At 41.3% G+C, this 27,435-nt stretch overlaps 1 protein-coding gene across 2 annotated transcripts in view; it reads left to right on the top strand.

The window, feature by feature from the left end:
- The window catches only part of PIK3R3 (phosphoinositide-3-kinase regulatory subunit 3), a 148,218-nt gene that overhangs the window by 100,523 nt on the left and 20,260 nt on the right, over window positions 1-27,435 (top strand). For both annotated transcript variants that reach the window (XM_062191233.1, XM_062191231.1), the window contains exon 7: window positions 25,291-25,433. In XM_062191233.1, the coding sequence (XP_062047217.1) occupies window positions 25,291-25,433 (143 nt within the window). The remainder of the gene's footprint in view (window positions 1-25,290; window positions 25,434-27,435) is intronic.

Raw genomic sequence — 27,435 nt, 5'->3', positions numbered from 1 at the left:
GTACTTATTTGACAGAGCTGAATTTATAGTTATTGTTTGTTATTTACTTTTTATTTGTTTCATCTTTTTTTGTTGTTCCTCTATAGCTCTATTCTGTTAAAGAATATTTGTTTGTTTGAAAGAGTGATAGAGAAAGCAAGAAAAGAGAAAGAGAGCTTTTATTCACTGGTACAGTTCCTAAATGCCTGCAACAGCCAGAGTTGGGCCAGGTTGAAGCCAGGAAACTGGAACTCCATTGGGTCTCCCATGTGGGTTATAGGGACCCAAGGACTTGGTCATCATCTGCTACCTTCCTGGGCACATTAACAGGAAGTTGAATAGAGAACAGAGTAGCTAGGACTTGAACTAGGCACTCTGATATGGAATGTGGGCACCCCACATAATGGCTTCACCTGCTGTGTTACAATGCCTGTCCCTGCTGTATGGATTACATTATAATATATAGTCTTATTTTATCATGGCGTACTTAGAGTTCATGTTGTACCATGTATCATGTAAATTTCCTCCTCATTGTTATCACTATATGTTTGAGATCTGCATTTTGCAACTCCACTATTCACTGTTACAATATTTGCAGCAAGTATTCCATTGTCTTTTTTTTTTTTTTTTTTTGACAGGCAGAGTGGATAGTGAGAGAGAGACAGAAAGGTCTTCCTTTTTGCCGTTGGTTCCCCCTCCAATGGCCGCTGCGGCCAGCGCATCTCGCTGATCCGAAGGCAGGAGCCAGGTGCTTCTCCTGGTCTCCTATGCGGGTGCAGGGCCCAAGCACTTGGGCCATCCTCCATTGCCTTCCCGGGCCATAGCAGAGAGCTGGCCTGGAAGAGGGGCAACCGGGATAGAATCCAGCACCCCAACCGGGACTAGAACTCGGTGTGCCAGTGCCGCAAGGCGGAGGATTAGCCTGTTAAGCCACAGCACAGGCCTCCATTGTCTTTTAAAATAGACTTAGAGAAGCAAAAAAGAGGATCTTTTGTATTTATTCACATGGGTTTTCTATTTCAGGAATTTTTCATTTCTTCCTTTATTTATTTATTTATTTATTTATTTATTTATTTTTTGACAGGCAGAGTGGACAGTGAGAGAGAGACAGAGAGAGAAAAGTCTTCCTTTTGCCGTTGGTTCACCCTCCAGTGGCCGCCGTGGTAGCGCGCTGCGGCCGGCGCACCGCGCTGATCCGATGGCAGGAGCCAGGTGCTTCTCCTGGTCTCCCATGGGGTGCAGGGCCCAAGGACTTGGGCCATCTTCCACTGCACTCCCTGGCCACAGCAGAGAGCTGGCCTGGAAGAGGGGCAACCGGGACAGGATCGGTTCCCCGACCGGGACTAGAACCCGGTGTGCCGGCGCCGCGGTGCCGGCCCATTTCTTCCTTTAAATCTGGGCTATACTCTTATGCTTCTATTAGGACAGGTCATTTGACAGCAAATTGTCTTGGCTTTCATTTACCTAGTAGTCTGATGTATGTATTTTGCCGTCATTGGAAAAAAAGTTTCTTTTAAAATTTTATTTAATTAATTTTACTTAAATTTAATTTCATTGTGGTAAATATAGATAGCAAAACTTACAGAAAAAAAGATTTCAAATAAATGAAAATACAACTGAAGGAACTAAAAAAGTAAGAACAAATCAAACTTTGTTTTGTTTTAGGAGAAAAGAAGTAATAAGGATCAGAGTAAGACTAAAGAGTTGATATTAACATCCAAAGTGATCTATAGATTTGATCTAATCCCTTTACTAAAATTGATTAACAAAACAGAAAGGTGATTTTTTTTAAAAAAAGATAAACAGAATAAACAAAACTGCAGTTAGCTAGGGAAAAAAAAAAGAGGATCCAAATAAATAAAATCAGAGATGAAAAAGGGAACATTACAATTGATTGCACATGGAAGGGGAGAGGGAGTGGGAAAGGGGAGGGTTGCGGGTGGGAGGGAAGTTATGGGGCCATTGTAGGCCGGCGCCTACAATGCAGATTTTTCAGACACATGATAGAAATAGCTCTTTTAAGAAAACTTGGTTCAGCTGGCACCGCGGCTCACCAGGTTCTAGTCCCGGTCAGGGCACCGATCCTGTCCTGGTTGCCCCTCTTCCAGGCCAGCTCTCTGCTATGGCCCGGGAGTGCAGTGGAGGATGGCCTAAGTGCTTGGACCCTGCAGCCCATGGGAGACCAGGAGAAGCACCTGGCTCCTGCCATCAGATCAGCGCGGTGCGCCGGCCGCAGCGTGCCAGCCGCGGTGGCCATTGGAGGGTGAACCAATGGAAAAAGGAAGACCTTTCTCTCTGTCTCTCTCTCAGTGTCCACTCTGCCTGTCAAAAAAAAAAAAAAAAAAAAAAAAGTGGGAGGGGGAAGCCATTGTAATCCATAAGCTGTACTTTGGAAATTTATATTCATTAAATAAAAGTTAAAAAAAAAACAATTGATTGCGCAGAAATACAAAGGATCATTAGGGACCATTGTGAATGACTATGTCAACAAATTGGAAAATACAAAAGAAATAGATTAATTCCTGGGCATATATAACCATGGTTCTATCAAAATTGAACCATGAAGAAATAGAAAACCTAAACACACTGGTAACAAGGGAAATTGAATCAGTAATAAAAAAATCTCTCAAAGAAACCCAAGACTAGATGGCTTTACTACTGAATTCTATCAAACTTTTATTTATTTGAAAGAGTAACAGAGAGAGAAGAGAGAGAGAGAGAGAGAGAGAGAGAGAGAGATCTTCCATCTGTTAGTTCACTCCCAGAGACTGCAATGGTATAGACTTAGCCAAGCAAAAGCCAGGATCCGGAAGCTTCTTCCAGGTCTCCCATGTGGGTAGCAGGGGCCCAAGTACTTCGGCCATCTTCACTGCTTTCCCCAGGACATTAGCAGGGAGCTGGATTGGAAATGTAGCAGCTGGGACATGAACTGGCACCCAAGTGGGATGCCGGCATTGCCGGCAGCTACTTTACCCACCTTGCCACAATACTGACCCCTTTATCAAATTTTTAAAGAATAACTAGCACTAGATCTTCTCAAATTACCCCGAAAAACTGAAAGGGGAGGAATTATTCCAAACTCATTCTATGAGACCAGCATTATATTAATACCAAAAGCAGACAATGGCATGACAAAAAAAATTTTAAGACTAATATCTTTAATGAATACAAATTAAAAATTCAGAAAACTGAATCCAACAGCACATCAGAATGATTATGTACCATGATCAGGTGGGGTTTATGCCAGGGACATGAGCATGATTCAATGTAGACAAATCAATAAACACAACATACTACATCAATGCAATAAAGGACGAAAACAATAGGATCATCTCAAAAGATGTGGGAAAAAAATCCAAAAAAATTCAGCAATGCTTCACAATAAAAACTCTCTACAAATTAGGTGTAGAAAATATATACCTCATTACAGTTAATGTCATATATAACAAACCGACTGCTGGCTGGCGCCACGGCTCAATAGGCTAATCCTCTGCCTGCGGTGCCGGCACCCCAGGTTATAGTCCCGGTCGGGGCACTGGATTCTATCCCGGTTGCTCCTCTTCCAGGCCTGGGAGTGCAGTGGAGGATGGCCCAAGTGCTTGGGCCCTGCACCCCATGGGAGACCAGGAGGAAGCACTTGGCTCCTGCCTTCGGATCAGCGCAGTGCGCCGGCCGTGGCGGCCATTGGAGGGTGAACCAACGGCAAAGGAAGATCTTTCTCTCTGTCTCTGACTCTCACTGTCCACTCTGCCTGTCAAAAAACAAAACAAAAACACTGCTAACATAATATAGAATGGGGAAAAGTTGAAAGCATTTCCTCAAGATCTGAAACAAGACAAGGATTCCTGCTTTTACTGCTCTTGTTTAATAATATTGGAAGTCTTAGCCACAGAAATTATGGAAAAGAGGGATAGAAAGGGCATCCAAACTGGAAAGAGGAATTCAAACTGTTTCTGTTTGAAGGTGATATGACTACATACACATCTAAAGACTCCATCAAGAACTGTTAGGACTGGGGATGGTGTTGTGATGTAGTGGGTTAAACTACCATTTGCAAAGCTGGCTACACCATATAAGAGTGACAGTTTGAGTCCTGGCTTCTTGGCTTCCAGTCTAACTTCTGGTTAATGCAACTGGGAAGGCAAAAGAAGATGACCCAAGTACTTGGGCCCCTGTGGAAGACCCCCCCCCCCCAACAATGTGGAAGACCAGGATGGAGTTTCTGGCTCTTTGCATTGGCTTGGCCCAGACCTGGCAGTTGTGCTCTATGAGAAGTCAACTAGCAGTTGGAAAATCTCTCTCTCTCTCTCTCTCTCTGTTGCTCTGCCTTTCAAACAAATAAATAAATCTTTTTTTTTAAACTGTTAGAACTGATAAATTAGTTCAGTAAAGTTGTAGGATATAAGACCAGCATATAAAAATCAGTACTGTTTCTTTATAATAATGAAATAGTTGAAATCAAGAAAACAATTACAGTTGCAGTAGCAATGAGAAAAATGTAAAATACCTAGAAGTAAATTTAACCGACGAGGTGAAAGAACTCTACAATGAAAACTATAAAATACTGATGAAAGAAATTAAAGAGGATACAAAAAAATGGAAAAACAGTCTATATTTATGGATTGAAAGATTTTTTTTTTCATTTTATTTGAAAGGGAGAGAGGGAGGGAGAGAGAAAAAAATCTCCCATTTGTCACTCCCCAAATGTCCACAGCATCCAGGGATGAGCCAGACTGAAGTGAGGAGCCTGGAACTCAATCCAGGTCCACCAGGTGGGTGGCAGAGGCTGAAGTGCTTGAGCTATTACCTGCTGTCCCTCAAGGTGTGCATTAGTAGGAAGCTGGATCATAAGTGGAAGAGTCAGGACTTGATCCAGGCACTCTGATATGGGTTGTGGCATCCCAAGCAATGACTCAACCAAGCACCTGCACTGGGAGAATTATTATTAATACCCAAAGTGATCTGTAGATTTGATGTAATCCCTATCAAAATACCAATTACATTCTTTAGGAGAATAGAAAAAAACTTCTAAAATTTGAATGGAGCCTCAGAAGACCCAGAATAACCAAAGTAATCCTGAGCAAAATGAAAAATGCTGGATACATCATAATACTAGACTTCAAAACATACTGCAAAACTGTAGTAAACAAAGCAGTATGGTACTGGCATAAAGACAGACATAGATTGATGGAACAGAATAGACAATTCAGAAATGAATCCACGTATTTCCAGCCAACTGATTTTTCAATGAAGGCAGGAAGAACATACATTGGAGAATGGACAGTCTGCAATAAATGCTGCTGAGATACTGATATATGGTAAAATAAAACTGTACTCCACCATTCCATTCTCTCAACAAATATAAAAATCAACTCAAAATGGATAAAAGACTTATATGAAAGACCTGAAACTATCACAAGAAAATACAGTGGATGGGGGCTGGCTCTGTGACATAGTGGGTAAAGCCACCACTTGTAGTGCCGGCACTCTGTATGGGCACTAGTCCCAGTCCTGGTTGCTGCACTTCTGATCCAGCTCTCTACTATGGCCTGGGAATGTTGTCAAAGATGGCCCAAGCGATTGGGCCCCTGCTCCCATGTGGGAGATCTGGAAGAAGCTCCTGGTTCTTGGCTTTGGATCAGCCCAGCCAAGAGTTCCAAGCTCCTGGCTTTGGCCTGGGTCAGCCCCAGCTGGCCATTGCAGCCATTTAAGGAGTGAACCAGCAGATGGAAGAGCTCTCTGACTCTCCCTAACTCTTCCTTTCAAATAAATAAATAAATTTTAAAAAATATTATATACAACTAAGGAAACAACAGAGTGAAGAGACAACCTACAGAATGAGAGAAAATTTTTGCAAACCATTCATATGATAAGGAATTGATATCTAGAATATGTGAGCAACCTTCCATCCCCAAATAATTGAATTAGAAAATAGATGATCTGGTGCCAGAGTTATGGCATAGTGGGTAAAGCCACTGCCTGTGACACTGGCATCTCATATTGGCACCTGTTTTTGTCCCGACTGCTCCACTTCCTATCCACTTCCCTGTAAATGACCTGAGTAAAACAATGGAAGATGGCCCAAATATTTGTGCTCCTGCTACCCATGCAGGACACCTGGCCCAGCCCCAGCTGTTGTGATCATGTAGGAGCAAACCAGTAAATGAAAGATCTCTTTTTGTCTTTCCCTCTCTTTCTGTAACCCCGACTTTCAAATAAATAAAACTTTTTTAAAAAAAGAAAATAGATGGTCTGAATAGACACTTCTCAAAAAAGGATATACAAGTAGCCAAGAAGTATATGAAAAATACTCAACATTGGTAATCATCAAGAAAATACAAATCAAAACCACAGTGAGATAACATCAAGTAGACAAAATAACAAATACTGGCAAGGACATGGAGAAAGAGAAACTTTTATACACAATAGGAATGAAGATTAGTATAGCTGTTATGAAAAACAGTATGGATGGCTGGTGCCCCGGCTCACTTGGCTAATCCTCCACCTGCGGTACCGGCACCCAGGTTCTAGTCCCAGTTGGGGCACTAGATTCTGTCCTGATTGCTCCTCTTCCAGTCCAGCTCTCTGCTGTGGCCCAGGAAGGCAGTGGAGGATGGCCCAAGTGCATGGGAGACCAGGAGGGGGCACCTGGTTCCTGGCTCCTGGCTTCGGACGGTGCAGTGTGCTGGCCATAGTGGCCATTTGCGGGGTGAACCAATGGAAAAAGAAGTTCTTTCTCTCTCTCACTGTCTAACTCTGCTTGTCAAAAAAAAAAAAAAAAAAAAAAAAGAAAAGAAAAGAAAAACAGTATGGAGCTTCCTTTAAAAAGTAGAAATAAAACTGTCATATGTTCTAGCAATTCTACTCCTGGGTATAAGACGGTACTTCAAAAAGTTGACGGGACCGGTGCCGTGGCTCACTAGGCTAATATTCCGCCTGTGGCGCCGGCACACCAGGTTCTAGTCCCGGTCGGGGCACCGGATTCTGTCCCAGTTGCCCCTCTTCCAGGCCAGCTCTCTGCTGTGGCCCAGGAGTGCAGTGGAGGATGGCCCAAGTGCTTGGGCCCTGCACCCCATGGGAGACCAGGAGGAAGCACTTGGCTCCTGGCTTTGGATCAGCATGATGCATCAGCCGCAGTGGCCATTGGAGGGTGAACCAACGGCAAAGGAGGATCTTTCTCTCTGTCTCTCTCTCTCACTATCCACTCTGCCTGTCAAAAAAAAAAAAAAAAAAAAAAAAAGTTGACAGAGGGGCCAGCACTGTGGTGGAGCGGGTTAAGCTGCCATCTGTAGCACTGGCATCCCATATGGGTACCAGTTCGAGTCCTGGCTGCTCCACTTTGATCCAGCTCCCTGGTAGTGTGCTTGGGAAAGCTGTAGAGAGTGGCCTATGTCCTTGGGCCCCCACACCCACGTGGGAGACCCTGAAGGATGTCCTGACTCCTGGCCTTGGCTTGCCCCAGCTCTGGCTGTTGCAGTCATTTGGAGAGTGAACTAGCAGATGGAAGATCTCTGTCTATCTCTCTCTCTGACTCTCCTCTCTATAATTCTGTCTTACAAATAAATAATTTTTTTAAAAAAAGGTGATGGAAAATGAATTTAAAAATACATTTATTTTGTTGCCCAAAAATTTGAAATCCATGCTATCTATCCAAAGGAAAGGATATCAATATGTTGAAGAGATTATCCTGGGGCCGGTGCTGTGGCATAGTGAGTAAAGCCACTGCCTGCATTACTGGCATCCCATATGGGCGCTGGTTCGAGTCCTGGCTGTTCCACTTCCAATCCAGCTCTCTGCTGTGGCCTGGGAAAGCAGTAGAAGATGGCCTGGGCCCTTGGGCCCCTGTACCCACATGGGAGACCTGGAGGAAGCTCCTGGCTCCTGGCTCCTGGCTTCAGATTGGCGCAGCTCTGGCCATTGCAGCCAATTGAGGAATGAACCAGTGGATGGAAGACTTCTCTCTGTCTCTCTCTCTCTCTTTTTTAGAAAACTTTTATTTAATAAATATAAATTTTGAAACTACAACTTTTGGATGATGTGGTTTTCCCCCCGATAACCACCCTCCCACCCACAAACCATCCCATCTCCTATTCCCTCTCCCATCCCATTCTTCATTAAGATTCATTTTTAATTATCTTTATACACAGAAGATCAACTTAGTATATACTAAGTAAACATTTCAACAGTTTGCACCCACACAGATGCACAAAGTATAATATACTGTTTGAAGAGTAGTTTTAACGTTAATTCTCATAGGTACTTTCTTCTTTTATGGCCCATTCTTTCCACTGGGATCTCATTCACAGAGATCTTTCATGTAGATCATTTTTTGCCACAGTGTCTTGACTTTCCATGCTTGAAATTCTCTCGGGCTTTTTAGCCAGATCCGAATGCCTTAAGGGTTGATTCTGAGGCCAGAGTGCTGTTTAGGGCATTTGCCATTCCATGAGTCTGCTGTGTGGCCCGCTTCCCATGCTGGATTGTTCTCTCCTCTTTTTTTTTTTTTTCTTTTCTTTTTTTATTTTTTGACAGGCAGAATGGACAGTGAGAGAGAGAGAGACAGAGAGAAATGTCTTCCCTTTCCGTTGGTTCACCCCCCAATGGCCGCCGCGGCTGGTGCGCCATTCCGAAGCCAGGAGCCAATCTGAAGCCAGGAGCCAAGTGCTTCTCCTGGTCTCCCATATGGGTGCAGGACCCAAGGACTTGGGCCATCCTCCACTGCACTCCCGGGCCGCAGCAGAGAGCTGGACTGGAAGAGGAGTAACTGGGACAGAATCTGGTGCCCTAACCGGGACTATAACCCAGGGTGCTGGTGCCGCAGGCGGAGGATTAGCCTATTGAGCCGCGGCACCAGCCCGTTCTCTCCTTTTTTAATTCTATCAATTATTATTAGCAGACAGGGGTCTTATTTATGTGATCCCTTTGACAATCCTATTTTTATGATCAATTATGTATTTAAACTGATCACTTTAACTAGTAAGATAGCATTGGTGCCTGCCAACTTAATGGGATTTGAGTCCCATGGCACGTTTCTAGTTTACCCTTAGGGGTAAGTCTGAGTGAGTGTGTGCTGAACTATACATCTCCCTCTCTTGTTCCCACTCTTATTATTAACAGGGATCAATTTTCAGTTAAGTTTCAACACTTAAGAATAATTCTGTGTTAGGCAAAGAGTTCAACCAATGTTATTAAGTAGAAAAAGAAAATATTAAAAAGAATAAAATAGTAAGCTGTTCCCCGACAGTCAGGACAAGGACTGATCAAGTCATTGTTTCTCATAGTGTCAGTTTCACTTCTACAGGTTTCCTTTTAGGTGGCCATTTAGTTGTCATATATCAGGGAGAAAATATGATACTTGTCCCTTTGGGACTGGCTTATTTCACTCAGCATGATGTTTTCCAGATTCCTTCATTTTGTTGCAAATGACCGGATTTCATTTCTTTTTACTGCTGTGTGGTATTCCATAGAGTACATATCCCATAATTTCTTTATCCAGTCTTCTATAGATGGACTTTTAGGTTGATTCCATGTCCTAGCTATTGTGAATTGAGCTTCAATAAACATTGAGGTGCAGATAGCTCTTTTGTTTGTCAATTTAATTTTCCTTGGGTAAATTCCAAGGAGTGGGATGGCTGGGTCGTGTGGTAAGGGTATATTCAGATTTCTGAAGATCTCCAAACTGTCTTCCATAGTGGCTTTACCAGTTTTCATTCCCACCAACAGTGGATTAGTGTGCCTTTTCCCCCACATCCTCGCCAGCATGTGTTTGTTGATTTCTGTATGAAAGCCTTTCTAACCGGGGTGAAGTGAAACCTCATTGTGATTTTGATTTGCATTTCCCTCATGGTAGTGATCCTGAACATTTTTTCATGTGTCTGTTGGCCGTTTGGAGTTCCTCTTTTGAAAAATGTCTATTTAGGTCCTTGGCCCATCTCTTAAGTGGGTTGTTTGTTTTATTGTTGTAGAGTTTCTTGATCTCTTTGTAGATTCTGGTTATTAATCCTTTATCAGTTGCATAATTTGCAAATATTTTCTCCTATTCTGTCGGTTGCCTGTTCACTTTCCTGGCTGTTCCTTTTGCATACAGAAACTTCTCAATTTGATGTAATCTCAGTTGTTAATTTTGGCTTTGGCTGCCTGTGCCTCTGGGCTCTTTTCCAATAAGTCTTTGCCTGTGCCAGTGTCTTGCAGAGTTTCTCCAATGTTCTCTAAAAATTTGATGGTGTCAGGTTGTAGATTTAGATCTTTAATCCATGTTGAATGGATTTTTGTGTAAGGTGTAAGGTAGGGGTCTTGCTTCATACTTCTGCATGTGGAAATCCAGTTGTCCCAGCACCATTTGTTGAATAGACTGTCCTTGCTCCAGGAATTGGTTTTAGCTCCTTGATCAAATATAAGTTGGTTGTAGATGTTTGGACTGATTTCTGGTGTTTCTAATCTGTTCCATTGGTCTATCCATCTGTTTTTGTACCAGTACCAGGCTGTTTTGATTATAACTGCCCTGTAGTATGTGTTGAAATCTGGTATTGTGATGCCTCCAGCTCTGTTTTTGTTGTACAAGATTGCTTTAGCTATTCAAGGTCTCCTGTGCCTCCATATGAATTTCAGCATCATTTTTTTCAGATCTGAGAAGAATGTCTTTGGTATTTTGATTGGTATCGCATTGAATCTATAAATTGCTTTTAGAAGAATGGACATTTTTTTTTTTAATTTTTTAAAGCTTTTATTTAATGAATATAAATTTCCAAAGTACAGCTTATGGATTACAATGGTTCTCCCCTCCCCCATAACTTCCCTCCCACCCTCCCCTTTCCCGCTTTCTCTTCACTTCCAGAATGGACATTATGATGATATTGATTCTTCCATCCATGAACATGGAAGATTTTCCATTTTTTGGTATCTTCTTCTGTTTCTTTCTTTAAAGTTTTGTAATTCTAATAGTAGATATCTTGTCATCCTTGGTTAAATTTATTCTAAGGTATTTGATTTTTTTTCTTGTAGCTATTGTGAATGGGATAGATCTTTGAAGTTCTTTCTCATCCATGACATTGTTTGTGTATACAGAGGCTGTTGATTTTTGTGTATTGATTTTATATCCCTCTACTCTGCCAAACTCTTCTATGAGTCCCAATAGTCTCTTAATGGAGTTCTTTGGATCCCCTATATAAAGAATCATATTGTTTACATATACATACATATATGCGCCGATCTGAAGCCAGGAGCCAGGAGCTTCTTTTGGGTCTCCCACGGGTGCAGGGGCCCAAGAACTTGGGCCATCTTTTACTGCTTTCCCAGGCCATAGCAGAGAGCTGGTTCGGAAGTGGAGCAGCCGGGACATGAACCAGCGCCCATATGGGATGCTGGCGCTTCAGGCCTAGGCGTTAACCCACTGTGCCACAGCGCTGGCCCCAATCATATGGTTTTTCTTCTGCAGTTTGTTAATGTGGTGTATCACAATGATTGATTTGCAAACGTTGAACCATCCCTACATACCAGGGATAAATCCCACTCGGTCTGGTGGATGATGTTTCTGATGTGTTGTTGAATTCTATTGGCCAGAATTTTATTGAGGATTTTTGCGTCTATGTTCATAAGAGAAATTGGTCTGTTACTCACTTTCTCTGCTGCATCTTTTCAGGTTTAGGAATTAAGGTTCTGGGTTCATGCAAGAATTTGGCCTCCCTCTCTTTCAATTGTTTTGAATAGTTTGAAAAGAATTGGAGTTAGTTCTTCTTAAATGGCTGGTAGATTTCAACAGTGAATCCATCTGGTCCTGGGCTTTTCTTTGTTGGGAGGGCCTTTATTCAATTTCTGACTTGGTTATGGGTCTGTTTAGGGTTTCTATGTCTTCATAGTTCAATTTTGGTAGTCTGTATGTGTCCAGGGATCTGTAGATTTTTGATAGATTTCTCAGTTTGTTGGCATACAACTCTTTGTAGTAATTTCTGATCACTCTTTATTTCTGTGGTGTCTGTTATTACATTCCCTTTTTCATCTCTAATTTTATTGATTTGGGTCTTCTCTCTACTTTTTTTGTTAGTTGGGCCAATGTGTCAATTTTGTTTATTTTTTCAAATAAACAGCTCTTCATTTTGCTATTCTTTTGTAATGTTTTTTGGATTCAGTTTTGTTGATTAGTTCTGTACTGTTAATTATTTCTCTTCTCCTGCTAGTTTTGTGTTTGGTTTGCTGTAGTTTTTCTAGATCCTTGAGATTCATTGATAGCTCATTTATTTGGTACCTTTCCAATTTCTTGATGTAGGCACCTATTGCTATAAACTTTCCTCTTAACCCTGCTTTTGCTGTATCCCATAAGTGTTGATATGTTGTGTTGTTATCTTCATTTGCTTCCCGAAAGTTTTTGATTTCTCTTGATTTCTTCTGTGACCCACTGTTCATTCAGGAGCATGTTGCTGTCTCCATGTGTTTGCATATGCTCTAGAGATTCCTGAGTTGCAGATTTCCAGCTTCATTCCATTGTGGTGTGAGAAGATTTATGGTATGGTTTTGATTTTTTTGAATTTGCTGAGACTTGCTTTATGGCCTAGTATGTGGTCAATCCTAGAGAAGGTTCCATGCACTGCTGAGAAGAAAGTGTATTCTTCAACTGCAGGATGAAAAGTTCTGTAGACATCTGTTAGATCAATTTCGACCTCCCTCCCTCCTCTCCCTCTCTCCCTCCCTCCCTGCCTGCCTCTGCCTCTCCTTTTCTCTCTGTGTAACTTTGACTTTCAAATAAATAAATCTTAAAAAAAAAAAAAAGATTATCTGTACTCTCATGTTTATTGCAGCACTATTGACAATAGCCAAGGTATGGAATCAATCCAAGTGTCCATTGATGGATAAATGGTAGAGAAAATGTGACCCTAAAAGACCCAGAATATTCAAAGCCATCCTGAGCAAAAAGTATCAAGCTGGAGGCATCACATTACCTGATTTCAAAGCACACTACAAAGCTATAGTAATTGAAATAGCATGGTACTGACATAAAAACTATCACATAGGTTAATAGAACAGAATAGGGAGCCCAGAAATTCATCCATGCACATACAGCCAACTGAATTTTTCCAGAGTTGCCAACAACATATATTGGAGAAAGGATAGTCTTTTCAATAAATGATTTGGCAATACTGGACACACATACACATATATATGTATATATAGTAAAATGAAATTAGATCCTCACCCCTCACTATATGTAAAAATCAACTCAGGATGGACCAAAGACCTAAATATAAGACCTGTGCCTATGAAATTGCTAGCAGAAAACATAGGGAAAACACTTCAAGACATTAGAATAGTTGATAGCTTCTTGGGTAAGACCCCCAAAACACAGGCAACAAAAGCAAAACTAGACAAATGGGATTTTATCAATCTCAGAAGCTTCTGCATTGTAAAGGAAAAAATTTATTTTTTAATTTTATTTATTTTTTTGACAAGCAGAGTGGACAGTGAGAGAGAGAGATAGAGAGAAAGGTCTTCCTTTGCCGTTGGTTCACCCTCCAATGGCCGCCGCGGAAGGTGCGCTGCGGCCGGCGCACCACGCTGATCCGATGGCAGGAGCCAGGTGCTTCTCCTAGTCTCCCATGGGGTACAGGGCCCAAGCACTTGGGCCATCCTCCACTGCACTCCCTGGCCACAGCAGAGAGCTGGCCTGGAAGAGGAGCAACCGGGATAGAATCTGGAGCCCCGACTGGAACTAGAACCCGGTGTGCTGGCGCCGCAAGGCGGAGGATTAGCCTGTTGAGCCACGGCGCTGGCCAAAAATTTATAGAGTCAAGAGACATCTGACAGAATGGGAGAAAGCATTTACAAGCTACTTATCTAGCAAAAATTTAATATCCAAAATATATCAGTAACTCAAAAAACTCAACAGCAAAACAACCAATCCAGTTAAGAAAATGGACAAAGGACCTAAATAGACAGTACTCTAAAGAAAAAATAAAAATGGCCAACAAATATGTGAAAAAAAAGCTTAATATAACTAACCACATGCAAATCAAAACTACAATGAGATATCACTTCAGCTCTGTCAGAATGGCTGTTGCTCTATCAGACAGAGTAACAAACAATGGTGAGGACTTGGAGTTAAGAACTCTTTTTTTTTAAGGTTTATTTATTTATTTGAAAGGCAGAGTTACACAGAGAGAAAAGGAGAGACAGAGAGAGAAGTCTTCCATCCGCTGGTTCACTCCCCAATTGGCCAAAACAGAGGTCTCCCACCCAGGTGCAGGGCCCAAGGACTTGGGCCATCCTCTACTGCTTTTTCAGGCCACAGCAGAGAGCTGGATCGGAAGTGGTGCAGCTGAGTCTTGAACCGACAGCCATACGGGATGCTGGCACTGCAGGAGGTGGCTTTACCCACTATGCTACAGTGCCGGCCCCAAAAAAGAGAACTCTTATACACTGTTGGTAGGATTGTAAATCTGTGCAGCCACTGTGGAAAATATATAGAAATGGAAATGATATAGATATGGAACTCCCCTCTTATCCATCAATTTCACTTGGAATAAATACAAATGACATGTACACATTAATGTATCAAAGAGACATCAGCTGTCCCATGTTTATAATGGCACTGTTCAGAATAGCCAAACTATGGAAACAACCAAGACATATATGATCAGATGAATGAATAAAGAAAATGTGGTATATATACACAACAGAATACTATTCAGCTATAAACAAAATTAAAATCCTGTCATTTACAGCAAAAATGGATGGAACTGGAAAACATCATGTAGAGTGAAATAAGCTAGACATAAGCCAGACACAGAAAGACAGATACCGGCTGGTGACGCATTCACTAGGCTAATCCTCTGCCTGCAGCGCCGGCACACCGGGTTCTAGTTCCAGTCGGGGCGCCGGATTCTGTCCCGGTTGCTCCTCTTCCAGGACAGCTCTCTGCTGTGGCCAGGGAGTGCAGTGGAGGATGGCCCAAGTGCTTGGGCCCTGCACCCGCATGGGAGACCAGGAGAAGTACCTGGCTCCTGCCTTCGGATCAGCGAGATGCGCCGGCCGCAGCGGCCATTGGAGGGGGAACCAACGGCAAAAAGGAAGACCTTTCTCTCTGTCTCTCTCTCACTGTCCACTCTGCCTGTCAAAAAAACAAAACAACAACAACAAAAGAAACAGATACCATATTTGGGAGCTAAAAAAACAAGACAAAAACAAAAAAAATTCCAAATTCCCTCTGAACACAAAATGTTAATTACTAGTGGTTGCAAGGGGTGAGAAGAATAAAAGGAGTTTGAATTAACAAAGAATAGGGGTAACTGATATGTTTCATAAATTGTAACAAATATACTAATATGAGATGTTAATTATGGGGGTGGCAAGTTGAGGGATATATGGAAACGCTTTGAATTACTATCTGACAATTTTTTGTTTTGTAAATTTAAAACTATTCTGAAATACAGTGGTTTTTAAACAAATGCAGTATATATACCCAATGGAATATTATCCAGCCATAAAAATAAAATCCTGCTATTTTTGGCAACATGGGTAAGCCTGGGGGATATTATGTTAAATAAAATAAGTCAGGCATAGAGAGACAAATTCTGTGTGTTTTCATGCTTGAATAGAAGCTACAAAAATTGATCTTATAGAAGTAGAGATTAGATGGGGCCGGCGCTGTGACATAGTAGGTTAATCCTCCACCTGCAGTGCCAGCATCCCATATGGGTGCCAGTTCTAGTCCTGGCTGCTCCTCTTCCCATCCAGCTCTCTGCTATGGCCTGGGAAAGCAGTAGAAGATGGCCCCTGCACCCGCATGGGAGACCCGGAAGAAGCTCCTGGCTCCTGGCTTCAGATCTGCGCAGCTCTGGCCATTGCGGCCACTTGGGTAGTGAGCCATCGGATGGAAGACCTTTCTCTCTGTCTCTCCCTCTCATTATCTGTAACTCTACCTCTCAAGTAAAAAATAAAAAACCTTAAAAAAAAAAAAAAAGTAGAGAATAGAATAGTGATTATTAGAAACTTGGGTGAATGGGGAGAAGAAGGTGGACAGAGAAAGGAGGAATGATTATTAATGTTCTACAGCTCAGCAGGATAACTATGGGTAACAACAATTAATTATATACTTGTATTTTAAAATAGTTAGTAGACAGGATTTTGAATGTTCCCAGCATTAAGAAATGACAAATGTTTGAGGTGATAAGCCAATTACCCTCATCTGATTATTGAGTTAATATTCATAAGTGGTGTGAGGTAAGGGTCCAGTTTGATTCTTTTGCTTGTGAATATCCATTTTCCGGGGCCGGTGCTGTGGTGCAGTAGGTTAATTCTCCTCTGCAGTACTGACATCTCATATGGGCACTGGTTCAAGTTCTAGATGCTCCTCTTCTGACCTAGCTCTCTGCTATGGCCTGGGAAAGCAGTAGAAGATGGCCCAAGTGCTAGGGCCCCTGCACCCATGTGGGAGACCCAGAAGAAGCTCCTGGCTCCTGGCTCCTGGCTCCTGGCTCCAGATCAGCCCAGCTCTAGCTGTTGTGGCCATTTGGGGAGTGAACCAGCAGATGGAAGACCTTTCTCTTTGTCTCTCCTTCTCATTGTCTGTAACTCTACCTCTCAAATAAATAAATATCTTGAAAAAAATAAATTTTTCTACCACTATTTTTTAAAAAAACTGATTTTTCCCCTTTACATGGTCTTAGGACATTTGTTAAAATCAGCTATTGTGAAGGTTTATTTCTTGAGTTTTTTTTTTTTTTTAAGTTAGTTTATTGAAATACACACACACACACACACACATATCTTACATTTGCTGGTTCACTCCCCAAGTGCCCACAACAGTTGGGGACTTAACCAGGTGAAGCCAGAAGCCAGGAATTCCATCTGAGTTTTCCATGTGAGTGGCAAGAACGCAAGTACTTGAGCCACTTGAGCCGTCACCTGCTGCCTCCCAGCAGGAAACTGAATTGGAAGTGGAGGCAGGGCAAGATGTGAGATATGGTTGTCCCAAGCAGCAGTTTAGCCCTTTGCCACAACCCCTGCATGTTGATGTTTTATTCTGTCCTGTTGTTCTGTGTATCCATCCTTAGTACTATACTTTGTTTTTTCACTGTAACTTCATAATAAACTTTGAAATCAGTGTGATTTATCTAACTTTGTTCTTCATTTTCAAGATTTTAAAATAATAGATGTATTTATTTATTTGAAAGGCAGAGTTACAGAGAGGGGAAGAAGCAGAGAGAGAGATCTTCCATATGCTGGTTCACTCCCCAAATGGCCGCAATGGCCAGGGTTGGGCTGGGTCTAGGCCAGGCCTAAGGAAGAGCCAGGAGGCTCCTCCAGGTCTCCCATGTGCGTACAGGGGCCCAAACACTTGGGTCACCTTCTGCTGCTTTCACAGGCAAATTAGCAAGGAACTGGATCAGAAATGGAGCACTGAGAACTTGAACTGGCACCCTTGGCTGGCCCCTCAAGATTGTTTCCACCAGTCTTGGTCCCTTTTAGTTCCATATCCATTTGAAGATTGCTTTCTCCATTTCTGCAAAAAACATTGGGATATGATAGGGATTGCATTGAATTTGTGTATCACCTTGGGCAGTATAGTAATCTTAAGATTAAATCTTCTAATTCATCAATACAGAATTTTTTCCTTTACTTACATATCCTTTAATTTCCTTAAGCAGTGTTCTGTATTTTCAGTGTATAAGTATTTCACCTCCTTTGTTAAATTTATTCCTAAGTGTTTTATTATTTTTATGCTATTGTAAATGGAATTTTTTTTTTTTTTTGACAGGCAGAGTGACAGAGAGAGACAGAGAGAAAGGGCTTCCTTTTGCCATTGGTTCACCCTCCAATGGCCGCTGCGGCCGGCGCATCGCGCTGATCCAAAGCCAGGAGCCAGGTGCTTCTCCTGGTCTCCCATGCGGGTGCAGGGCCCAAGCACTTAGGCCATCCTCCACTGCCTTCCCGGGCCATAGCAGAGAGCTGGCCTGGAAGAGGGGCAACCGGGATAGAATCCGGCGCCCCAACCGGGACTAGAACCCAGTGTGCCGGCGCTGCAAGGCAGAGGATTAACCTGTTGAGCCACAGCGCCAGCCAGGAATTATTTTCTTAATTTTCTTTTTGGATTGTTCCTTGCTTGTGTATAGAATACAACTGAGTTTGTATCCTGCAACTTTGCTGAATTTATTTATTTGCTCTAACAGTTCTTAATGAATATTTCATATTCTTCTACATATAAGATTTAAGATCATGTCTTTTGAGATGGCTTTACTTTTTTCTTCCCGGTTTAAATGTTTTATTCTTTTGATAATTACTCTGGGTTGCACTTCTAATACTATGTTGAATGAAAGAGATGAAAATGGACATTCTTGTCTTGTTCCTGGTTGTAAGTGGAAAGCTTTAAGTCTTTTTGTGATTGAGTATGTTAACCTTGGATTTTTCATACATATCTCTATTGTTTCCTAGGTCTGGTGTAAAACTAAGTACCACAAACTAGGTGCAACAGAAGTTTATTTTCTCACTGTTTTGGGGAACAGAAGTCTGAAATCAAGGTGTCTTTAGGACTATGTTCTCTTTGAAGACACTGGGGGAGATTTTTGCCTCCATCTTCCTAGTTTCTGGTGGTCACTGACAGTCCTGGGCCTTTTGTAGTTTGTAGATGCATCATTACAATCTGTGCCTTCAAGCATCCATGGAATTCTCCCTCTTTGTCTCTATTTTCATTTCCTCTAAGGATCTCATCTTAATTTACTAACTACACTTGCAAAGATCTCATTTCCTAAAAGGTCACATTCTGACATCCAAGAGTTAGCATTGAATATATGCAGTTCAGTCTAACTTGGCCTTCATCAAGTTTAGCGAGTTCCTTTTGATTCCTAGTTTATTGAATAAGTTTTTAAATTGTGAATGAATATTGGATTTAAAAAATTTTTTTTAAAGATTTATTTATTCACTTGAAAGAGTCACACAGAGAGAGTAGGAGAGGCAGAGAGAGAGAGAAAGAGAGGTCTTCCATCCACTGGTTCACTCCCCAATTGGCCACAATGGCCGTAGCTGTGCCATTCCGAAGCCAGGAGCCAGGAGCTTCCTCCAGGTCTCCTACACAGGCACAGGAGCTCAAGGACTTGGGCCATCTTCCACTGCTTTCCCAGGCCATAGCAGAGAGCCAGATTGGAAGTTGAACAGCCAGAACTCAAACTGGCGCCCATATGGGATGCCAGCACTGCTGGCAGTGGCTTTACTTGCTAGGCCACAGTGCTGGCCCCGAATATTGGATTCTTTAAAAAAGATTTATTTATTTGAAAGGCAAAGTAACAGAAAAAGAAGGAGAGACAGAGTGAGAAAGAGACCTCTGCTAGTTCACTCCATATGGTATACAGTCCTGTTCATGTGCTGCTGAATTCAAGTAGCTTGTACTTTGGTGAGAATTTTTTAATGTATATTCATGAAAGATAATGGTCTGGAGGCCTGGTGTTGTGGCAACAGAGGATTAAACCACTGCCTTTGACATAAGCATCCCATATCAGATTCCAGGAACTTAATCCAGGACTTCCACATTATGTCAGGGACCCACCTACTTGAGCCAGTCACCACTGTTTCCCAGTATCTACATTAGTAGGAAGCTGGAATTGTGAAACAGAGCCAGAACTGAAACCCAAGATCTCCAACGTGGGACACGGTCATCTTAGGCACTAGGCCAGATGTTCACTATTTATCTTTCTATCTATCTATTTATTTATTTAAAGTTTTATTTATGAAAGGCAGAGTTACAGAGAGAGTGGGAGAGACAGACTCTGACTTGTTGCTTATTTGAAAACATATTGTTTAATTTCTACATATTTATGAATTTTCTAGTTGTCCTTATTTCTAATTTCATTCCATTATAGTTGGAAAAGATACTTTGTATGATTTTAGTTTTTTTAAACTTATTAAAACTTCTTTTTGTGGCTTAATATATGGTTCCTGAAGAATTATTCCTATGTACTTGAGTAAAATGTTCTGTGTAAGTCTGGTATAATTGGTGTATAGTGTTGCTCAAGTCCTCAGAAGTCTGACTATGATTATAGAACTATCTACTTTTCCTTTCAATTCTGCCCATTTTTCCTTCATGTTCTTTGGGGCTCTGTTGTTAGGGATAATTGTTATATCATCTTGATAACTGAAACTTTATCAATACGCAATGTCCTTATTTGTCTCTTGTAACCTGTTTTGATTTAAAATCTATTTTGTCTGTTAATAGTACAGCAAGTACAGGTCTTCTTAGGTTGCTATTTGTACAGAATATATTTTTTCTATTTTTACTTTAAACTTTTTTGTGTCTTTGTAGTTGAAGTGAGTATTGTAGAGAAGATAAAGATGCATCATGTTATGTTTGTGTTTTTTAATCAGAAGCAGAGCTGGGATTTGAACCCAATCATTCTGATACGAATGCAGATGTCCCAACCAGTAACTTAACTGCTGGGCCAAACACCCATTCCTGGTGCCTTGTTTCTATCCTAGTATTTATGTTCTTGACTTACCTAGATACAAAGCCTTTTGATCTTATTTACAAACTAGTATCTGTAATGGTAAAGATTGCACCAAGATGTCAGGACTTGTGGGACTGAGGTGACTTGTGTGTATAACTACAGATGAAATCACATTGTGTGCACAGTTCTGAAACCATAGTATAACCATTTTGTAGGGCATCACGAACTCCTAAGACATACTTAATAATAGTAATTGCCTCTGGGGAAATGGGGACTTTCACCTCCTATGATACAATTCATATAGAATTCAGCATAATTTATATTTATGTAACTTTTATCCTTTTTGAAATTCAAAAAAAATTTAAATAGTTTCTGGAAAACAAATTGAATAGTTGTTATATATATATGATCATTTCACCATCCCCTGATATTGTCCAGTTAGGTTGACTCAGCCTGGAGATGCCTTCATAACATTTTTACTGTTATACCCCAAACACTGGTTCCATCTCAAATAATTCATCTGGAAGACCTGAGAAGCTGAAATTTGCAGTTCAACACAAATACACACACATAACACAACACAGTACAAGTAGCAGGAAGAAAGGAAAAAGTTATTAAAAATCATTATGAATGCTTACTTAAAGAAAATTGGAAAGTAAATGGAATTAAGTATCTCATATAGGAAGATTGACCATCATAGCATTTCTGGACGTTGTAACCCCAAATGCTTTTCAAGCAGAACTCTGATGCTCTGTCTTGGGGCTATTCTGCCTTAGTGATGCTCACATCAGTTGAGTGCAATCATAACTTCTTACTCAGGCCAAAAGCTCATCATAGACTCTTCTACGCATTACATACAGTATATCAGGAAACGCTGATCAGTTTATCTTTAGTGTATACTCAGAATCCAACCGCTTCTCATCGCCTCCACTGCTAACACTTTGGTCCATTTCTTTCCTCTTATTTACTGTGGATACCTTCTACCTTATCATCTTCCCCTTATTCATGACCCCTCCCCCAGATGAATTCTCAAGAGAGCATCCAGGGTGATACTTGAAAACGCAGGTCATATCACAGTAGTCCTCTGTTTAAAACCTTGTTCTGGTTCCACATTTTTCAGGATAAAAGCCAGAAAGAGACCTTTCTACAGTGCCCAGCGTGATCTGTGCCCTTTTTTCTCTTTGACCTCATTTCTCATAACTCACTTCCTTATTGTGCTCCAGCTCTACTAGCCTCCTTACTGTTCTTTGAATATGATACACCTGCTTTCCTCCTTCAGGTATTTTGCATTGGGTATTTCTTAGTCTGGAACACTTTTCTCCAGACTATTACCTCCTCCTTCAAGTCTGCTCAAATGTTGTCTCAAATAAGGCCTACCTGACAACTTTATTTAAAATTGCAACTTTTATTAAAATTGCAATTAAAATCTTCCTTTTGCATTTTAATTTTCTTAATTTTTTCAAGCAATTCTTATCTCCTAATAGATTATGTAATCTTTTTACTTACTATGTTTGTTGTTTAGTGTCTGTATAACCCCTTAAACCAGAAGTTCTAGGAAAACAGAAATCTGAATCTGAGCTGGTTCCCTCATATCCCAGTTGCTTCAGTGGCATATAGTTAGTGTTTGATTATTTGTTGAATGAATTTGTGTAAGGTAATGAACCAAAAGCATTTCACCCTTGATAGGGGCCTGAAGTCAGTCTCACTGTATGGACATGGCCTGAGGGAAGGCTAACATTTCTGTTAACAAAAGCAAGAAAAAATGGCCTCTGTTGCATAGGTTTTTGACTTATGGAGCTATGTTTCTGCTTTCCTCCAAGGGTTAGAGAATGCAGAAAGAGCTCCATATGCTGCCCATATGTTCAGTATTATTGGAGGATTTAACTGCAGAGTAGCAATCCCGAAGAGCGGATGGGAGACTGTGCTGGATTAGGAATCCCTGGTTGGGGAATTGTGTATGGGGTAGATGGAGACAACCAAAAAAGCTACTAGGTAGCAGCCAAAAGAAAGCTAAGTTTCTCTCTGTGATAATTAGGATCAAGAGTTGAGTAGGGACTGGGCAGAGAAGAACCATGGAGGCTTGAAGCTCTGGAAGGTGGGGTAAGAGAGAGGAGGACCCAGTGACTAGCAAGGAGATGTACTAGGAAAGTAAGTGTTAAGGGGGTTTAAAGAGTTGATACTGAGACGTGTGTTTTGGACTTTCTTTTTTTTTTTTTTTCTGTAAAATAAGATAAAATCTAGATTGTTTTGATGTTAGTGAATTCTTCCCATAGAATGGGAAGAGATGATATGCCCTGAGTCAGAGCTGACACAGGGTGAAAATAGATTGCATATGGCAATATTTGATGTCTGAATTACATATAATTAGGAAGACTAGTGATGGAGTTAGCTAAGAGTTGGATTTGAAATGGGGAGATCATTTGTGTAGAATGGTAAGTACAAACATCAGGCTAGAGTTGAGTTGGTGTGCATGATGTTAAGAGAGCCCACATAAACAACTATTTTAAGAAGCTTAACTGTGACTTGAAGGACATTTAGGATTTTTTTAAAAAAAATGTGTTTGGAAGGCAGAGTTAGAGAGAGAGAAAGAGAGAGAGGAAAAGATAGAAATCATCTATCCCGGGGCTGGCACTGTGGCGCACTATGTTAATCCTCCGCCTGCAGTGCCAGCTCCCATATGGGCGCCAGTTCCAGTCCTGGTTGCTCCTCTTCCAGTCCAGCTCTCTGCTGTGACCTGGGATAGCAGTAGAGGATGGCCCAAGTGCTTGGGCCCCTGCACCCGCATGGGAAACCGGGAGGAAGCACCTGGCTCCTGGCTTTGGATCAGTGCAGCTCCAGCCGTTGCGGCCATTTGGGGAGTGAACCAACGGAAGGAAGACCTTCCTCTCTCACTGTCTGTAACTCTACCTGTCAAATAAATAAATAAAAAATCTTAAAAAAAAAGAAAGAAAGAAAGAAAGAAAGAAGTCATCTATCTGCTGCCTCACTCCCCAAATGCCTGCAACAGCCAGGGTTGGGCCAGGCCAAAGCCAGGAACCAGAAGCTTCTTTCAGATGATGCAGGGGCCCAAGGACTTGGGCCATCTTCCACTGCTTTCCTAGGCACTATTGTGGGAGCTGGATAGGAAAATGGAGCAGCCGGGACTTGAACCAATGTCTATATGGGATGCCGGCACTGCAGGCAGTGGTTTTACCCACTATGCCACAGTGCCAGCCCCTAGAACTTCTATAATTAAAGAGATACTTAGATAAGGACATTTGGTAAGTGTTAGTGTTATCTAAGATATGGTACAACCTCAGCCATATGGATCATCATGCTGTTCTAGCTTCCCTCATCTGCTAATCCTCATATGTTCCAGTCCCTCTGAGCAATTGCTGAGCCCCAAACATGCCCTGTTATTTCATGTATGCACCGTACCATGCTCTCTAGGTGCGGTGCCTCATTTTCTTCCCCTGCGCCAATTCTTTAGGACATCTATCAGATGCACCTCCTCCCTGAAAGCAATAAATAAACCAGCCTCACTTGGCTACCTGTACTGGACATGAAACCAAACCTTCCACTGCTGTTCGTCAGTCTGTCCCACTGGCGTGTTCGGAGTCCTAGAGGGCAGGCTCAGGATTTCACAAGTTTCTGTGTTACCAGCTGGTACTTTCTTTGTAGTGGACTCTCAATAACCATTTTTGAAATTAATAATTGCAGGGATAGTTGAGGAATTATCCCACATACATCAGAACTTTTAGAACTATAGCAATCTTTTTAGACCTCTGTGCTTATTCATTAACTTTATAAAAGGTTAACTGAGCAAATTTTAATAATCTTTGAAGATTTTAGAGGACTATCATGACTCAGATGCTAAAATCTCCTGTTGCCCTCAGGGCTCACTGGTATGTAGAGGACTGTTTACATTGATGCTGAATGGCTTCACTTACTGTGATTGTGAGTTATTAAGTTTGTTTTATGTAACTTTTACTTTTTTTCCTTATTCTTCTTGGTCCCTGTTACTTTAGCAGCCATTCTTCACCCTTTTCATTTTCTTCTCTTAATTAGATGAATCTTCTGTGGAATTTGGAAAACTAAGCATATTCTTTAGATGAAAATAAGAGTAAACAGAATACATAGGGCTCTTCTGGAAATAAGTCTTTGTACCTTGGTGCATAGGTTCCTCAGCTCTATCTGTTCACTCCTTCAACTCTTTCCAGGGTTGAGCAGTACAAAAACTAGTGCAAAGTCAGGACTTGATCCTTCATAGTATGCAGTCTAATTTTACTTGGCAGCTCATTCCCTTTGGTGGTTCTTAGTTATATCTCAGGTAATGATTCTTTTTCACTTACTTTACAATTTGAATGATATATTTTTTAAAAGATTTATTTATTTGTTTGAATGGCAGAGTTAGAGAGAGAGAGGGAGAGGAAAGGGGAAGGGGAAGGGAGAGGTGGAGAGGGGAGGGGAGGGGAGGGGAGAGATATTCTCTCCCCTGGTTCATTCTCCAAATGACTGCAACAGCTGGGCTGGGCCAGGTTGAAGCCAAGAGCCAGGAACTCCATCAGGGTCTCATGTGGCTGACAGGGGCTCAAGCACTCAGACCATTTTCCACTGCTTTTCCAGGTGCATTAGCAGGGAGTTGGGTCAAAAGTAGAGCAACTGGGACTCAAACCAGTACTCCAATGGGATGCTGGCTTCACAGGTGATGGCATAACCTTACTGTACAACACTGGCCCCTGAATGAAGTATTTTGTGTATAAGTAATAGGGTAGGATTAAACAAAGGGTTTTGTTTTAGCCCCCTTGTGTCTTATATTGGATTATAGCTAGAATTATATGATTTGTTTTAAGGTACAATAAATAATAAAGATAATGAAGTGTATGTCTTTTCTTTTTCTCTCCTGTAGGAAATACAGATGAAGAGGACTGCAATTGAAGCTTTTAATGAAACAATTAAAATATTTGAGGAGCAGTGTCACACACAAGAACAACATAGCAAAGAATATATTGAGCGATTTCGCAGGGAGGGGAATGAAAAGGAGATTGAACGGTCAGTCTTCATCATTTCTCCAAATGTACCAGTGAGACAAGACTTCTTTTATCCCCAGTAATTCATGTCTTGACTGCTTTTACCCCCTCAAACTGCACAGTCCTGCCTTATGGAACTACTTGCTATTGCCACGGATGGCGCCAAACTGAACCTCCTCTCTGTGCTCTTTCTCCTTTTTCTCGAATTATTAACTCCTTTTCATCCTTTAAGACTCAGCTTAGACATGACTTTTTCCAGAAATATCTTCCCTGATTCTCCAGCCCAGCTTAGGGTTGTTTTATTTGTTTTTTTTATTTTTTTTTTGGTTGTTGTTGTTGTTGATGTCCCTACGGTGTCTGGTCCTGATTCCAAGTATAATGTTTCCTGAATGCCATGCCCACTCAGCTGCTAGCTAGTTAAGAGAGTAGGCAGGAGGCATATTTTCCTTGATAGGCCCAGCCCCTGTACTGGTGTCAGGGAGAACGTAATGGGTGTTCACTGAATAATTTTTTTAACTGAAAATCAGTTTCAGCAGCAGTCTGAGAATAAATTGGAACAGAACAAGACTTTACGCAAGAAGATCAGCCTGTTACAGATGCCTGCAGTGATTGTAGTCATCAGGTTAAAAGATGGTGATGGCTTGGATCGGAGCAATAGCCGTAAAGCAGGAGGAGTTTAGAAATGCTGAGGAGTTGATCCCTGATCAGATACAAAGGTGTGGGAGAGGTCAGAGATTATCCCTAGATTTCTGTCGTAAGTGACTTGGAGATGTTGTTATTCACCAAAATAGGAAGCGCATGAAGAGAGTTCAAGATTGGAACAGTGGGTTTGGAATTCCTTTTGAGAACCCAGATGGAGCTGTCTGAGAGGCAGGCAGTTGGTTATTTGGATTTAGAACTCAAGAAAGATAAAGGATTTGTGATACGTAAGTATATCTATGATGGTAGATGCTAAGGATAAGAAGATTATACAGGGAGAGCATATTGGATTTGGCAGTTAGAAGGATACTGGAAGCCTAGAGTATTAGAAGGCTGGGAAATAGTGGTCTGAAGAATGAAAAGGCATGGAAAAATGAGTAATGAAAAAACAAGTTACAAGTCATATGCAATGACAAAACAAGACTGTTTCTCATGCTGACACCACAGCATGAACATGGAGCTGAGTGCTGTGAGGTGGTATAGCTTAATGGGGCCTTTTACTAACTGTTATCTTGGATGGGTTACTTTTCTTGAGTCTGTTTCATCCTCCATTAAACTGTGGATAATATGGAATGCTGTGAGAATTAAGTGGTAAATATCTTGGCACATGTTAGGCTCTCAAATAGTAATTGTTAATAATAAAGGCAAAGAAAAGTACTTGTAGTTTAGTTGCAGATAAAGTGGTATGAAATTCTAATAATAAGCTTCCTATGTAAATCTACATATTATGGAGTGACAAGTGAGTAATATGAGCAGTTATTATTGTAGTTGTTCAGAGCATGGCAAAACTTTATGCTGGAAAAGTTTGTAGTCATCATCTATTAATATGCCAGCCAATGTTCTAGAACTTTTATATGTGCTGTCACATTTAATTAACACAATAGCATAGTAAAGTAAATAGATACCTACTTTAAACAGAGGACAAAATGAAGGCACAGAGAAGCTAAGTAACCTTCCTGCAGCTCTACAGTAAATGACAGGGCAGAGATCCAAAACTGAGTAGGCCATTGCTCTTAACAATGAGCAAAGCCATTGCTCTTTACTGAGGGCGCTACCACTTAAATACCATGCATGTAGCCTTACTTGCTCAATCATGGCTGGATCCAGGAACCAAACAAGATAATTGTGATTCTTTCTTACATTTTCTTTTGGCTCAATTTTCATCTGGGTTGGTCTTATCCACAGGCAGCCTTTCCCTGTGAGGTGGCAGAAGAGCTGGGAGTCTTAAAATCACATATGCATAACTTAGCGGCCCCAGTAGAAACAGTGAATCTCTTTTTACAATAGTTCCAGCAAAAGTCCTAGAATTGACTCTCATTGAGTCA

This window comes from Lepus europaeus, chromosome 5 (genome assembly GCF_033115175.1).
Source record: "Lepus europaeus isolate LE1 chromosome 5, mLepTim1.pri, whole genome shotgun sequence".
NCBI classification, from domain to species: domain Eukaryota; kingdom Metazoa; phylum Chordata; class Mammalia; order Lagomorpha; family Leporidae; genus Lepus; species Lepus europaeus.
The sequence above is the reverse complement of the archived record's forward strand: the minus strand, read 5'-3'. Positions and strand labels throughout refer to the sequence as shown.